Source organism: Maylandia zebra, linkage group LG6 (genome assembly GCF_041146795.1).
Source record: "Maylandia zebra isolate NMK-2024a linkage group LG6, Mzebra_GT3a, whole genome shotgun sequence".
In the NCBI taxonomy this organism is placed as follows: Eukaryota; Metazoa; Chordata; class Actinopteri; order Cichliformes; family Cichlidae; genus Maylandia; species Maylandia zebra.
The window spans coordinates 6,019,814-6,035,482 of record NC_135172.1 but is presented as its reverse complement, the minus strand read 5'-3'; the positions used below and the strand labels follow the sequence as shown (position 1 = coordinate 6,035,482).

The following is a 15,669-nucleotide window of genomic DNA, read 5'->3' as shown; positions in this document are numbered from 1 at the left end:
CCACCTGGGTTGAGCTTTGTTCTGCCTTCTGAGGTTTTCAGAGTGGTAAAACACCACACTATGCAGTGTCTACCTTATAATGACATAGTGTCATATAAGGTAGACACTGGCTAAAACTTTCCAATATTGGTGCTCATTTCCCACACATCACTGCAAGTTGATTTACAAGATTGAGATATAGAAAAGATATCAATAATATTTTAAAAGGTTGTGCTGCACATAATGTCCCCTATACTGCATTCATGTGTCTTTCAGACTGTATTCTGACAGTGGACCATCTATTATAACAGATCCAGGTGGGTATGATAGTTTAACCCCAGTCTTTAAAGAAAAGTTTAAAACCTGTATTGTATCCACTGCTGAGACTCCTAAACATGAAAGAAGCACAACTGAGGCCTGATTTGGTCGGTTTCTTGCTTTATTGGTGACATGTTCCGTTACAGTTTCTGGACAGCTACTGCGTGTTATCTACCACCACAGACATTTTTCAGTGTCTTGCAGATGTAGGAGGCCAGGCTATGTTCATTAAACAGGTTTTCTGAAAACCTGAAGTGGCCAAGTGACACACACTCACTCACACACACGCATAAACACATACACACAGAGGTGACACGCGGGCGCCAGCTTGGACGGTTTATTATGGTGGAATCTCAGAGCCGAGAGCAGCGCGCCTTTGGGGGAACTAAATTCTGGACACCGGCGCGTGACAGTCACTGGGAGAGGAAATCCAGGGCAGTGTCTCGCTCCTCCACCAGCTCTGCCGCTGTGGCGTCCATCTTGGCTCGGGAGAAGTCATTGATGGGAAGGCCATCGACCACTTTCCAGGTCTTGTTCTGTGGATAGAGAGAGAAGAGTCAATGGTCGAGCTATGAGATTTATTGCATTTTGTCCAAACTCATCTTCAACTAAGGCTGTCAGCAAAAGAGCATTGTTGTTACACTGTTATTGTTACTGTGCGACAAACATCGACTAAAAGCATGAAGTGACTTACATGTGACTAACCTACAGTTTTGGACACTAATGTATCTTATACATCATCTGGGAGACGAGTATATACACTTTATATACAAGTACCAGTTATAATGCTGACTAAATTTACATGAATGTGATAAGGGGCACACGTTCATTTTGCAGCTGTTAAGTAATTAGGCAAGCTAGCCAACCACTTTAATCTGATTTTGGTTAAGCATTGGGTAACATGAGCCAGAATCACGTTTGATCACGAAAACCAAAAGATCCGTTCAGTGAGACAAATGTTCCGTCGATGTCCACTGCAGTATTCTGCTGTTTGACAGGCTTTAATATTTACAGCATGTTTTTTTTCTTCTTTTTAGCTGATATCAGCTAACATCAGCTTACTTGCTAACGCTGACAAACTGCTTGATGCCCAGGCAAAAAGAAATACACCCTCAACAACCTTAAAGAGTTTGGGCCATGTTCATTTTCTGAACCGATGGAGGCAGAAGAGTGCAGGTGGACATGCTGTTGAAAAGACAAATCGGTTTGCTACAGATTTACAAGCACTAACATTGTTTATTTAGCTTCACATAAGGACCATAAAGCAGCAGCAGTGTGGGAATGATCTGCAGCAGCTGTTTATGTAGACAGATGTATGTAGCCTGTATATAAACCAGCCCAACACAAGAACCTGGACAGATTTTGAACAGTCACTTCCTAATCTGGACCTATTTTACGGTCCAGCATGTATTCACCTTGATTTGGACTGGGAAAGAATAGATCAGGTCCTCTGGGATGTTGTAGGAGTTTCCAGAAGCATAGACACCCATGGAGACAAATTCACCCTTGAAGACAGGTAACAGTTTCAATCAGTTTGCATCAATAACATGTAAGCAGAAATGTATAAAGAAAGACTACAAACTCAGCAACTTGTCTGGAAAAAAAGAAAAGAAAAAGCTTTTTTGATGTGATCTTACAGGTCTAAAGATGAGGACTTACCTTTCTGACCATCGGGATTCTTATTATTGTCAAACACTAAAAAAATAAAATAAAATTGAGCTGGGATTAATCTCTGTATCCACACTGACCTCCTTGGTGCCAAACCAGATGTCCCTCATGTGGTCACAGATGGCCTTGGCGGCAGACATGGCACTGGACAGCTTCCTGGCCTTGATGACAGCAGCACCACGCTGCTGCACTGTCTGCAGGATGAAGAGGAGAAGGTTTCACATTAGAACAAAGTTTCTGTCTGTTTGTTATGTTTGGCATGGAGTCAATAACTCACAGAGATGAAGTCTCCTCTGAGCCAGGCATCGTCCTTGATGGCTTGGTAGGCTTCCGTCTCGGCTCCCTGGAGGTTGACCTTAGCGTGGTGGACATCGGGGTACTGGGTGGAGGAGTGGTTGCCCCAGATGATGACGTTCTTCACTTGGTCAGAGGACACGCCACAGCGCATCGCCACCTTCAGGAGAGAATACAACAACAAAAACAGAAGTAGTATTTTAAAATAGTAACCATGATATGTCAACACTATAATTAATGGTGCGTTTTCCAGTTAGTGGTTATTCGATATAAAATCTTTTATCAATATAAGCAAAAAAACCCCAAACAAACTGTTACTGGGGAACTTAAGTGTATTTTTCCATCTGACAGAATCGAACCAAAGGAAAGTTTGAGCACCTGAAAAAACACTTTGTGCAACTAAACGTTCTGGGCCCTTGTTTGTGCGTGATATTGTTCAGCTGTCTTTGCAAAGACAAATGTCAGTTTCAGATCTTAATGTACATCACAATATTATAATACGGTTTACTCCAAAAAACAAAACAAGTTTAAAGCATGTCCGGACATATTTAGGGCAGAGACGAACTACAGTCACGTCAGATAGGATTTTATGCATTACTATAGTTCACAATTCAAAATAATTTCATGATGACAACTCTCGTCAGCTTGATTTAAGAGTTTCTCACAGAAACTGTCCCAGCAGGATGAGTGTTTAATTGCCTCAGTGATGTGTGGTCAACAGCTGGTTGGAGATGTGAGCAGGTTGTCCTGTATTATACAAATGTATATTGTAAACAAAACAATAGTAAATTGTAAACACATGTACCTGGGAGCAGGCTCTGTTGTGGTCCAGTCGGGTCAGGCAGGAGAAGTTCTCTTTAGGGATGGATGGAGCAGACTTGGAGGCGATCAGACAGTTGGTGTTTGCGGGGTTTCCAACCACCACAACCTGTCAGGGTGAGATCCAAACATATCTGTCAGACACAGAGTCTGAGACAACTTCCTGAATTTGCTTTGCCTGCAGAAAGCAAATGAACAACTGGCAAAACAGAGTCACAGGGTGAGCAGAATTTAGAAGATGCTCAAATCTTCTGTTATCCTGAAAATACACATTTATTAAAAAAAAAAAAAATTTAAACTTTTAAACTAATGGAGTAATCAAAAACGTAAACGTTTACAGTAAAGAACGGCACTAGCGATTTAGCTCTACGCTGGTAGTGACCCGAGTTTGTAGCTGCTCTGTTAAAAGTCAGCAGGGCAGGTTGTTATGGCCCACGGCGCTCTGTTGCATAAACAAACTCAGAAATGAATCACACAAATAAATTTAGCTCTCTTGACAAAAAGGACTTAAAACACAAATATTCTTCTCCCCTTTGTAAACAGAACTCTGGCATGAAAAAGAAAGATTTTTGAAGATAAAGTACTCGGGACTAATCCTCACTGAATTAGAGATTTTAAGATTAGGCACAGTACAAAATGCAAGTTCAACAAAACACACTTGGAACCTTTGGAGACCTGCAGTTCTTTTATGCAGCAGCATGACGCTGCTGTGTGACGTCCAGCAGACAAACAGATGGTTTTGACATGCAAAAGACGTTTTCTGGATAAGCACTTTCACTTCCTGTGTTCATCAGCTGCAACTGGCTTATTAAGTCACAGATTTTCAACAAAATATCTGAAAATAATATTATACTAATATAATAATATTCCCCCCCCCCAAAAAAAGCGAATGGAATGAACGTAAATATGGGTATAGTGAAAGTCGAGGGGTCACCTTGACAGTCTTCTTCGCATACTTGTCCAGAGCAGCTCCTTGCGTCTTGAAGATGGCCACGTTGGCCTTGAGCAGGTCCTTCCTCTCCATGCCCTCCTTCCTGGGCATTGAACCCACCAAAATGGCGGCATCAATGTCCTTGAAAGCCACTTCTACCTTGTCAGTGGGGATGACCTCTGTTGGAGACGAAGCACGTTAGCTGTCGCAATTGGGACTTAAATATTCCAATATTTTGACAACATTTTGATGAGCGAGATGAGAGAGAGCCTTTATTTGTCAGTTGCACACAGTTGTTTTAGTCTGCAAACCCCAAGCACAATCCTGTCAGGAGATTTTCTTTCTGTGTTTATCACTACACTACACCATGAGCTATCTGAACAAAGGGGCCCCTGCAGGAACGTAATGATAAGAAAAAGTAAATGCATGGACTGATAAGACACACACTGATTTTTAAAACCAGCATCAGTACCCAGTGTACCCAGTTACTCCCTGCAAGCGTAACTTTGCGCATAACTTTGTAAGTTCTGACTAAAAATAGCGACTACTTTAATGAAAGTTACAGAAGCTTGGCATCTCAAAGATACGTAGGGTATAGCTGATTGGCATGCCTACTATGCGATTTTTTTTGTTCTTAGTTGTGTACAAACTTTGGACAGTAGTATTTATTTTTTAATGGCAAAATCAGTGTGATAATTTATAAAAAATGATCATTTCCCAAGTGAAGATAGTCCTCGATAGGGTCACATTAACCTTCTCACAATTTTTACTGTAATAAAAGCTCATTGTTACTGAGCGACTGAGTCCACATGAATATCTGCAGCCCTGGCTGATTCTGCTTTTGCTGATAAGATGTGCTTGATGTCTGATGTTAGACGTAAGCTGGCTGGTATCAGCCTGGACTTCAGTCGGGGTTCATCTCTACTCCATTCATATTTGTCCCACCACTGCTCTGATTGGCTGCTGTGGTGCCTGAACCAGCAGCCAACCAGAAACTGTACTTTAGACACTCCTCCAAAGAGCAGCAGCAGTAGACAGAGAAGGCTTCTGCCCACAGTTTATGAAGGGCACACACACACACACACACACACACACACACACACACACACACACACACACACACACACACACACACACACACACACACACACACACACACACACACACACACACTGTGTACTGCATTCCAGATGGAGCACAACAAGCGTCTGTGGCTGCATCTGGCCGCTGACTTCTTAAAATCTCCATCCTTCTATCCACTTGAGCTTAAAATGAGCAATAAACAGCTTTTGAACAATGTATTGCATGCTAACATAATAGAGTGGTTTCTGATTCAAAATAATTAGCAAAAGCTCTGCAGAATATTTGTCAACATCTTCAAAAGGCAGGCAACACCTTTTAAGATTCCAGAAAATAAACAAGCAGTTATTTTTGTAGTTAAAAGGCTAGTTTAGATCCAACTGATTGAGAAGATTCACCATGAATTCTTGCCATGCACAGACACACGGTGTGGGCTTACCCTTCAGAATGGGGAGGGCGCAGTCCTGCAGCTCCATGACGACTCCATCAAGCACTGGCAGCATGGGGGGGATGTCCAGGAGGATCAAGATGATTGGCTGAGAACACAACATGGTGACATTACAGTAAGACAACTTGAATTATGGTGTTCAATGTGCATCACACAAGTTCAAACCAAACACTTTATTGTAAGTGATATAAAACAAACAAAAAACCCAAAAACTTTTGACTGATTTATTTGTAAGCAAAACAGGGTGTATCCACGAAAAACACTGATGTGGCTTAAAATTAGATTTTGCTAGTGGCTAAATCCAGGGACAGATAGATACTTGGGGAAATCGCATGGTTAACATCAGCCGGGCATCTACAGAATTATTTCGTACTTTGTCTTTCGTCTGGCTAACACTGGCTATTTCTAGCATGTCCTCTAACGTGTAAGCTCTTTCTAGTGAAAATGCTATCTTGAACGGACAGGATCAGTCAGTTATCCAAACTTCCTGTGCTGTCCAGTATCCTGGCAGACAAAAGCAAGAAAACTTAAGTCACTTAATAATGCTTTGATAAGGTTATGCAGAGCTCATTTTATAAATGTCGGGAAAAATGTGCAAAACACTCAGTGCAGCATGTTTCAGTAGAAGCAAGATTATTATTTTTTTGTAAGGTGAATATAGCATGAAAGTGAAAGGATTTGGGACAGATTAGCTCCTTTCTACACCTCGTACAAAGACCTTTCGATGCATTTCCCGGTGTCACCTCCCACATGGAGTGACTCATTAAGGTCATGTTTTAAACTGCAATATTGGCATGGAATCAGGTTTCAGATGCAATCACTAAAGTAGAACCTGTTGTTCCTAAAACTTGTTCTTCCAAACCTTCACAAGTGTGGGAGTTTTCCCATGCTTTTCTCCAATGCCTTCCTAAATCCATGAGTTATTAAAGCTCTGTTATTTTATTCTAATAGCATACCTTTGCATGATTACGAGTTTAATACTCTTACATTGGCTTCATCTTCTAAAACAAGCTGTTTTAGCCCCTCCCACTTAGAGACCACACTCCCTTTAAGTCAACTTTCTTCAAACGGCTGCACTCATCAAACATAAGAGTGAACAGCAAGTGGGAGGGGCTTTTGTGCTTACAGGCAGCACTGTGTACATGAGATGTCCATGTCAGCGAAAGAGCGTTTAGAGCAGCCTGAGCTTTAGGCTCACAGAGACTACTTGTTCATAAAGAGGCCTTTTATTTGAAAACTTTGTTCACTTCTCCTTTTTCCCTACACTCTCTCACAGATCAGAACTCCATTAACAAGGCATGTTCATTACTCATGCTAATTCCATCATATAACAGTCCCAGTCAGAGATCGGGATCTGAGAGAAGGGGACTCTGCTGCTTCTGAACATTATGTAATCAAAGCTCAGAATGAATCTCACCTGGTCCTTCCCGAACACATCTCCCTTGGCGATGCTGTACAGCAGGGAGTAGGCAATCTGGCCAGCAGCGCCGGTCACCAGAACACGGATTGGTTCAGCCTGCGTAGACAAAAACATTAGTGTCACTGACCCAGTTAAACAACTGAGGCAGGAAATGAAGGAGCAGTAACTATCATTGTTGGCTCACTGGCTGTGACTTTTCTTTCTAGTTGAAAAGCACATATGCATAACAAACTAAATCTTTACATTGAGGACAGTGATGTCTTCCTCATAGACAAAACTTCACAACAAAGCCCGTTTGAAAATTAGGACAAACAGAATGATCTAATATTCTTGCATAATAGCAAGAGTAGCAAAATTATTGTTTATTTTCTGTGAGCACTTGGTATCTCCGTCTCATTGTCCATGCATGAAATTCATCAAGCAGTGGACAGACATACTTAAGTATATACAAGCATGGAAGGAATTCCTTTCATGCTTGTATGACTTCGCACTCACTTTAATGAGAAATAATCAATGAAATGGGCGAATTGCATACAGGGTTAACGTGCATTTTAAACACAAAATAAACTGCACACAAGTATGTTCAGAGCCCGCCTTGCATTATTTCTAACTGGGCGGTTTGTAAGAGAGATTTCAATCTGATGGAGCTCCTGTTGTGATTGGTTACGCCAACAGATTGAAAGAAAAGGCCGCTGATGTAATTTGAGGCCGATGCCACGCCACCGCCTCTCCTTCATATTAAAATGGAGGTTTTGATGTACAGTGAACCAGCGACTGTTAAACAGTACAGCGGTGCACTAACCCGCAACAGACCGTTGCTGTATTACATCTTCCGTATTTTCGATAACGCATCTCCTTCCTGCGCCACAGCCTGCGCGTGTCTGCTTTGCCCTTGGGTCTCGTACAACACAAAGATAACCTTTATTAAAAACTCGTAACACCATCAGCATGAAGTGAGATGAAACAATTACTCTGCCGCCTTCTTGTCAATGTTAACGATTAGTGCATCATTAAATAAACCGTTTTTTTAACCAAGAGAAACGGTATTATGATATTCGACGTCTAGTTTACATAGTTACTATCAGCCAACGAGGTCAAAATATTCCAGCTTACCATTTTAACTAGCGAATGCAGATAGGTTTGCTGTGCGGTGCCTGATTCCCCCTGTCAGAGTCGGACTGGACTGCGGGGTCACCTCTAGCCTTGTGTTGCAAGTCAGGCGGCGAACCGACTCTTCACACTCACCATGGGATTTGTAGTCCTTTTCAATATTAAGTCAGATGTTTTGACACAGCCGAGAATACAGAAAAGAACCCATTCTCCCACAATGCATCACTCTGGTGAAACCGCGCCCCTTTGTGCTGAATATGGTGGATGGTTTTCTGAAAAGCGTCCTTTTTAACAGAGCATCTATAAACTGTATGTTGTCGACATCTTGTGGTCGGCAGCGGAACATCATTTGTTTCGCAAAATGACAGCTTTGAAACTCAAGAACGGCATTATTTACACTTACAGAAGTATGTTTAAGGCCCTCTCTATGGAACGTTTTAAGAATGAGCAATCTAAAAAACGAAAACACCAATGGAATAACATAATAACACTGGGAATATGGGGACTCAACACTGACCCAATGAATGGAACCCCATAAACCTTTCTGGCTACTGAAACTACCGAAATATATCAAGAAGTGGATGAATTCCCTTAAAATTCTTAGAACACTTTAATTGTCAATTAAGTATTCACAGAACTGAGGTGAAACACACACACACACACACACACACACACACACACACACACACACACACACACACACACACACACACACACATAAATTCCCCTCTTGCTCCTGCAGGCAGTCTTTATTCTTCAAGCTGGGTCCTCTACCAGAGCTGGCAGCTTGAGGGTCCTGCACAGTATCTTTGCTGTTCCCAGGACTGCGCTCTTCTGGACAGAGATCTCAGATGTTGTTCCTGGGATCTATTGGAGCCACTCACCTAGCTTCAGGGTCACTGCACCTTGTGCTCTGATTACCACAGGGACCACTGTTACCTTCACCCTCCACACCTTCTCGAGCTCTTCTCTGAGCCCTCGGTACTTTTCCAGCTTCTTGTGTTCCTTCTTCCTGATGTTGCTGTCATTCGGTATTGCTACGTCTATCACTACGGCCGTCTTCCTGTGCTTGTCCACCACTACTATATCTGGTTGGTTAGCCATCACTATTTATGTCCATCTGTATCTGGATGTCCCACAGGACCTTAGCTCGGTCATTCTCGACCACCCTAGGGGGTGTCTCCCATTTTGACCTCCGGACATCCAGGCCATGCTTGGCACACACTATGCCGGCCACTTGGTTATGGCGTTCCATGTATGCCCTGCCTGCTAGAATCTTGCACTCTGCTGTGATGTACTGGAGCATCTTTACACAGCCTTCATCTGGGGCCTTGCTTGGTTGTGATAGACCCCAGCCTCTAAGGATCTTGTACTTAGAGCTTGTTCATGTGCTTCCATGATTAGAGCCTCTGTGCTGTCTTTCAATCCAGCTTTGTCAGCCTGCTGGTAGGATTTCTAGATGTCAGCCACTTCCTCTATCTGCCAGTGGTACATACCGTGCAGAGGGCTTGTCCGTCCATGATGGTTCCTCCTCTTGCTCTGCTTTCTTGGGTTGCTGCTGCCTCAGGTATTCATTGAACCTGGTTAGTTGGGGCTAGGGCTGGGCCATATTATACCGTTCACGGTAATACCGGTATAATGTTAGGCAACATAGGAAAATGAAATATCGCGATAGAATGGGAGTAAAACGCGCATGCGCAGTGCCTTTGTTTTCATACGCACATGGCCGATTGTTGAGTGAAACAGATGGACCAGAATTGGTTTATAAAAATGGTGAAACTTCCGTGATGTGGAACTGGTTTGGTGTTTGTCCGTCAGATACACAACAAAGCACATTTTTTTGCAGAACATGCAAGCGGCCGTCGTTATTGTCATATTTGTCGGACTAAGATGCTCTTAAATCTGGGAGTAATCTGGGTCCTAAACTCCGTATACTTCAGGTCAAACAACACTGCAGCATCACTTAGAGTTAAAAACTGTCTAAATTCTTTCATCTTTAATAAAACGATCAGCATTGCTGCTTTACCAGGTGTAACTATAAAGTTTAACTTCCAGGCATCCATGAAAACAAAAGCTATTACATTTAACGGAGTTAGAAGTTAGCAGGAAGCTAGCGGAAGTTAGCTCGCTAGTTTCGCTAGTTACCTAAGCATGATATAGCATGTTCTGACTGAGAGATTTCTGAAAAAAATCAAACGTACAGCTCTGCTATCACTTCCAACATAAATGAAGACAGGAAACTAAACAGCAGTGACATTTGTAGGGTTACTGAAGTTGGGCTAGCTGGTATATAATGATGTGCTACGTGATCGCTAGCGACACAGCTATGTTAGCATAACATAAACAGTGAAGCTGGAGGACGAACACTAACACTTTTCCATTTATAAAAGTTAACGTGAAGGTTCTTCATGGTTAGAGACAAATGCAATCGCATGGCAGGATGCTGTAAACGGACCAAACTTCAGTCAGGAGAACAACTGAGATAATCCATCCACAATACGAGGTTAGTCATTAATATACTGCAGCAACATGGGAATAGAGCAGCTGCCAGAGAATTCAACATTAATGAATCAATGGTTCAGAAGTGGAGGAAGCAAGAAGAATGAGTTTAATAAAGTTTGATTTATCTGACTGCTTTGTTTCGCTTAATGTGCCTTATAATCCCGTGCACCTTATGGTCCGAAAAATGCGTACTGCACACTGCAGTTTAATGTTGCAAAGCACCTCTTTTTAACTTCAGTGGATATTATACATGGTTATGCTCAGGATATGTCAGCCCATTTCTACTGGAAATGCCTTTTGGTTAAACTTTCAGCAAGGAATTTGCATTTGCACTGTTACATTTTTATAAAGCTTTAATGTACATAAAAACCAGCTTCTTGTTTAAGTGAAAATAAATGGAAGGTTGTCTTTTTGCGCTAGTAATGTTGTGGAGTTGTATTTTGTCTCGCATCAATTATATCGTCGGTTATATCGTTATCGCAAATTTTCAAATATATATCGTGATAAATATTTTTGGCCATATCGCCCTGCTCTAGTTGGGGCCATCTTCCTGATATAACCGAGGATGTTTGTTGTCTCATCTTCGACTGTGGTACTGACACTCACTAGTCCCCGGCCTCCTTCCTTCCGCTAAGCGTACAGTTTCAGGGTGCTGGACTTGGGATGAAACCCTCCATGCATGGTCAGGAGCTTCATTGTATTGATGTCAGTGGCTTCTATCTTCTCCTTTGGCCAACTTATTATTGCAGCAGGGTACCTGATCGTGGGCAGGGCGTGGGTGTTATAGCCCAGATCTTGTTCTCTTCCTTCAGCTCACTCCTCAGGACTTGCCTGACCCTCTGCAGGAACTTAGTGGTTGCGGCTTTCCTAGCGGCCTCTGCGTAGTTCCCATTTGCCTGTGGGATTCCCATGTACTTGTAGCTGTCTTCGATGTCTGCAATGTTGCCTATGCAGAACAGCAGTGGGAACAGCGCATCTCCTTGGTAGATCCCACACTTGATGGTGACTTGTGCTATATGCTTGAAGTCGACCTCTATTGTTGTACCCATTGAGTTTGTGATGAAAGTTCTTAGAGTCCTAAAACATGGTGGAGGTAGAGATTGCTTGTGTGGTTAAGAGTTTAAGTGAGTCACTAGTGTTTATTGATGATTTAACTGCTGATAGCAGTAGCAGGATCAACCTCAAGTGTACAGAATCTCTTCATTGTATCAGTGAGCCTTTTACATGAACCAAGCCTTTTGGACCCTTATCATCCATGGAAAGTACTTCTGGAACTTCCTCAAAGGACTTGATGATTTTTTTCCATTAAATTCAAGATGAAGGTCATCATGCATTACATGACATTAAGTGTTTATAGATTAATGTCAAACCGTTTTCTTTTCCCGTTAATGAGTGAACATTTTGCGACTGTGTGAGGTGTCAGAATTTCTTATAGTTTGCATTTTAGAATTCAAATTTGTAACAGTCTTTTCATTTCTTTTATTATTATTATTTTTGTTGAAAAACAATAAAAATCAAATCAGGCCAGCAAGCAGGTGTTATTGCACAGGGATTGGTGTAATACAGGTTTATACTTCCGAATTAATTTTTTATAGTACTTTCAAGCTCAGAATTGGATATGAATAATGGAGTCATTTCAATGATTTCATGTTTACTTATTATTATTATTATTATTTTATAATTACAAAAATAAAAAATAAAAACAAAATAATTTTTCAACTATGAGATAAAGTATTTCTCATTCTCTCTGTAAGTCAGAAGCATAGTAGATGACACCTTTTGGCTACCAACAATATTATAAATAGTAAATGCATCTCTGACTATTCACACCAAGCACATTTATTCTACATCTAAGTACTTGGAACCTGTGTATTTTTAAAAGACCAGGCTTTTCAGGCTCATCAGAACTCATGAGGCTCCCTTACTAACCTCCTCAAGAATCCCTGAAATCCTGTTAAGTGTTTCCTCTGGGATTTTTTTTTCCCACTCCAAGACCCCTATAACATCATGTAGGCTTTATTTTATTTACCACAAGTCTTTGCCTTTGAGACTTTTGTTTCAGTTGATTTGTATCCCCTTTAAAGCATCTAAAACTCTAAAGATTTCATTTCAAACTCTAAGCAGCAATATGTTTTCCTCAAAACGTCGCCCCTGATGTAGATAGTAGAAAAAGTCAATCTGAAAAAGTCAGTCAGTTTTACAGTAAGGTGTGAATTATTTTGATTGCTTTCAAGTCAGGGCCCAAAGTGAACAGTTACTTTTGGTGAGTTCACTTCATGCACTACAGGAAGCTAACATGATCAGCTGCTATCTTGTTAAGTTGCCAGTCAACCTAGCAGGGGGTAAAGTTGCACTGAGCTGAGCTATCTAATCTGCTGTTGTGTTGTGGCACAACCAAGGTCACAAACAAGAGTCAGGAGGCTGAAGTGACCTGATAGCTTAGCAGTTAGAATGCATTTCACATGGGGAAAATAAAATAACTTCAAGCTGTGAGTCCCCTGTTTTTCGCAAGTCATTCCTCTGCCCTCTTTCCACTCTAACTATCCAATGATGCCAAAACTTCTTTCTTTTTAATGTACTTTCTCTATGCATCCTTTCCCATTGCTCATTGAAGCTTAACCTATAAAAGAAATCCAAATTTAACAACAAAATGTAGCCTTTTAAAAATATTTAACCACAGTTATACTGATAGTTACACTGATAAATATAGGATATAGTGGTAAGGTATGTTTTTAAAGAGAGTGGTTTTTTTGGCTTTAAATGGGTGTCAATCATAATCAGGGACTTCTGATGCAGAAAGCCTGAATGGGAGAGTCAAGGCTGTAGCGGCACATTTTCATATTCAGCCATCACACATTTTTTGGCTGTGTAGTGTATTTTAGCAACTGATAACTGAAGGGAGGGAAGTGAAGGAATGCAGGGTCTGTTCTAGGAGAAAAAAACAGAGGACCAAGTGAGTTTTTCAGTTACAGTCAGAATTCTTCTGCATATCATTCAGCTCAGCCATGTTGGATTTGTGTGGGCCCAGTTAAACTTTCCCGAAACAGGTCTGTGTTGGCGGTAGCTGGGCGGGAACTGACCGCGGTGCTGATAATCTGCAGCGTGGTGTACTGCATCAAAGCAGCGGGAACAACCACCGGTGTATGGCCTTCAAAATAAAAGGATGGAAAGTGTATAATATTTGCTAAGCCTTCATTGGCAGACAAAACATCTATGTTACACGATTTATGTCCTTTTATTCTGTTTATATAGTTTTAAGGGTGTTTTTCTTAGGTGCACTGTACATGGGTTCCTGTATGAGCTGGGAGAGACTCCAGCAAGCCAGGGAATTTTTTTGTGTGTTCATTTTTCATGCAGAGCGAAGGTTTAGGGTGTTGATTTATTATTCATTCAAATGTTTTAAGTTTACTCTGTGTAATTATTCTTTTCAATTTTACTTAAAAAACAACAACATGTTTTATCATAGTTTTAATTTGGACATTATCATAATATATTTACTATTGTACTTTCTGCCGTGCCAAGGGTGTATCTTCATGCTTGAGTTAAAAAAAACAAACAAAAATCGGAGGGCTTTTTCTTTTATTTTGAAGAAACCCTGCGGAAGTTGGTTTGCTTATTTTAGTTTGGTTGTCAGTGTAAGCTTTACCAAAGCTGCTAAGTGTGAAGGCGACGGCTGTTGTCAAATCAATGACAACGGGGTGAGAGAAAGACGCAACCTGCTGAGTTTCTTCATTCACATGAATGTAGCATAGGTTTTCCGGTAGCCAGTTTCATACCAGTAGTTAAACGCAAAAGGCCCAGGTGAAACACAACATAGGGCTGTATGAGTTAACCATCGGTTTACTACAACAGTTAGAACAAACGACAATGGCATGCACCTGTCTAACGCAGACATGAATTATTAATATCAATTAGTTCGAAAGCTAAAGTGAATAGTGACCGTTTGCATCGGTCAAGTTTGACTTTAATGATGCGTTCAAGGACGCGTCGTCAGCTCCGTCCCCAAGGTGGTAAAACTAACATCCTATGCTTTGCTGATGCTGATTTCCACTCACCCGCGATGAAACGGTCCGCATCACCAGATACATGGAAGTCAGCAGCGTTAACATGGTGCCGCTGGTGTTTAGTTGTCTTCTACTAAAAACAGACGTCCTCTGAAGCAGAAATGGCGCCTCAGTAACGAGAGAAAGACACACAGACACCCTCAGAAAGAGAATACGGCAGGCGAGGATCCCACCGCGACACCAAAAGCGACTGTACCCGCGGTGCAGTCACATTCACGGCTTCTTGTTTCTCGTATGCCCGAGTCACACCTCCACTCTCTACCTATACACACACATTAACACACAAACACACACGATTGCTGCAGTCCGTCTAGTCCCTTAATGAGATTTTGAGGACGCAAATAGCCTCTGACCAAACCGCTAAAGCTTTTCCTCTGCAACCATAGGTGTAAATTAATCGTCATAATGGGCGTAATATAGTAGTGCTTTTCTAATAAGAATATCTGTAGTAGGTGACGTCACTGCAGGGGAACGGGATATCATGGCTGCTCCAACCCAAAATGTATGTTTTTCAGGTCACATGAGGACTGCTGCAGAATCAACGCTGTCTTGGAAGGAAAGCAAGGGGCAATAGTAATGCAGGTGTTGATACAGAGATGTGCAAAGACATTCAGACAGGGCTCGATTTAAAGACAGAAAAACTCACAATGTTCAAATAAACTGTTTTGAGGTTAGGGGAGTTCGGGTACAAGAAAGTTGGCCACAATTATATTTGATCATGTAATAATCAAGCTATTGTTTCGTGATTAATTGATTTAACTACTCTTTTGATGATAAATGTTCAAATGGGAAGATGGAACCTAAAGTATATTTACATTTTAAGGAGACTAAGGTGAAATATAAGTTTGGACACACCTTCTCATTTAATGTTTTTTCTTTATTTTCACTTCTTTCTACATTGTAGATACATACTGAAGATGTCAAATATATGAAGCAAGATATATGGAATTATGTAGCAAAGAAAAAAAAAAGATAAATAACTCTAAATATATTGCTGTGTTGACAGCGCCGCAAACCTTTGGCCTCCTCTCACTGA

The 15,669-nt window shown here is 41.3% G+C and overlaps 1 protein-coding gene across 2 annotated transcripts; it reads right to left on the bottom strand.

The window, feature by feature from the left end:
- Positions 1-400: 400 nt before the first annotated feature.
- LOC101463565 (malate dehydrogenase, cytoplasmic) lies at positions 401-14,857 on the bottom strand. 2 transcript variants are annotated; one of them, XM_004562177.6, is made up of 9 exons: positions 14,625-14,857; positions 6,955-7,053; positions 5,529-5,625; positions 4,013-4,188; positions 3,065-3,187; positions 2,243-2,419; positions 2,046-2,159; positions 1,713-1,802; positions 401-833 (listed from the first exon to the last, which is right to left on the bottom strand). In XM_004562177.6, exons 1-9 carry the CDS (start codon positions 14,676-14,678, stop codon positions 711-713), a joined length of 1,053 nt encoding a protein of 350 aa, XP_004562234.1. In that variant the 5' UTR covers positions 14,679-14,857; the 3' UTR covers positions 401-710. The 2 variants fall into 2 exon arrangements, with proteins under 2 accessions (XP_004562234.1, XP_004562235.1); XM_004562178.4 differs by lacking the exon at positions 14,625-14,857 and adding an exon at positions 8,071-8,223.
- Positions 14,858-15,669: the final 812 nt, after the last annotated feature.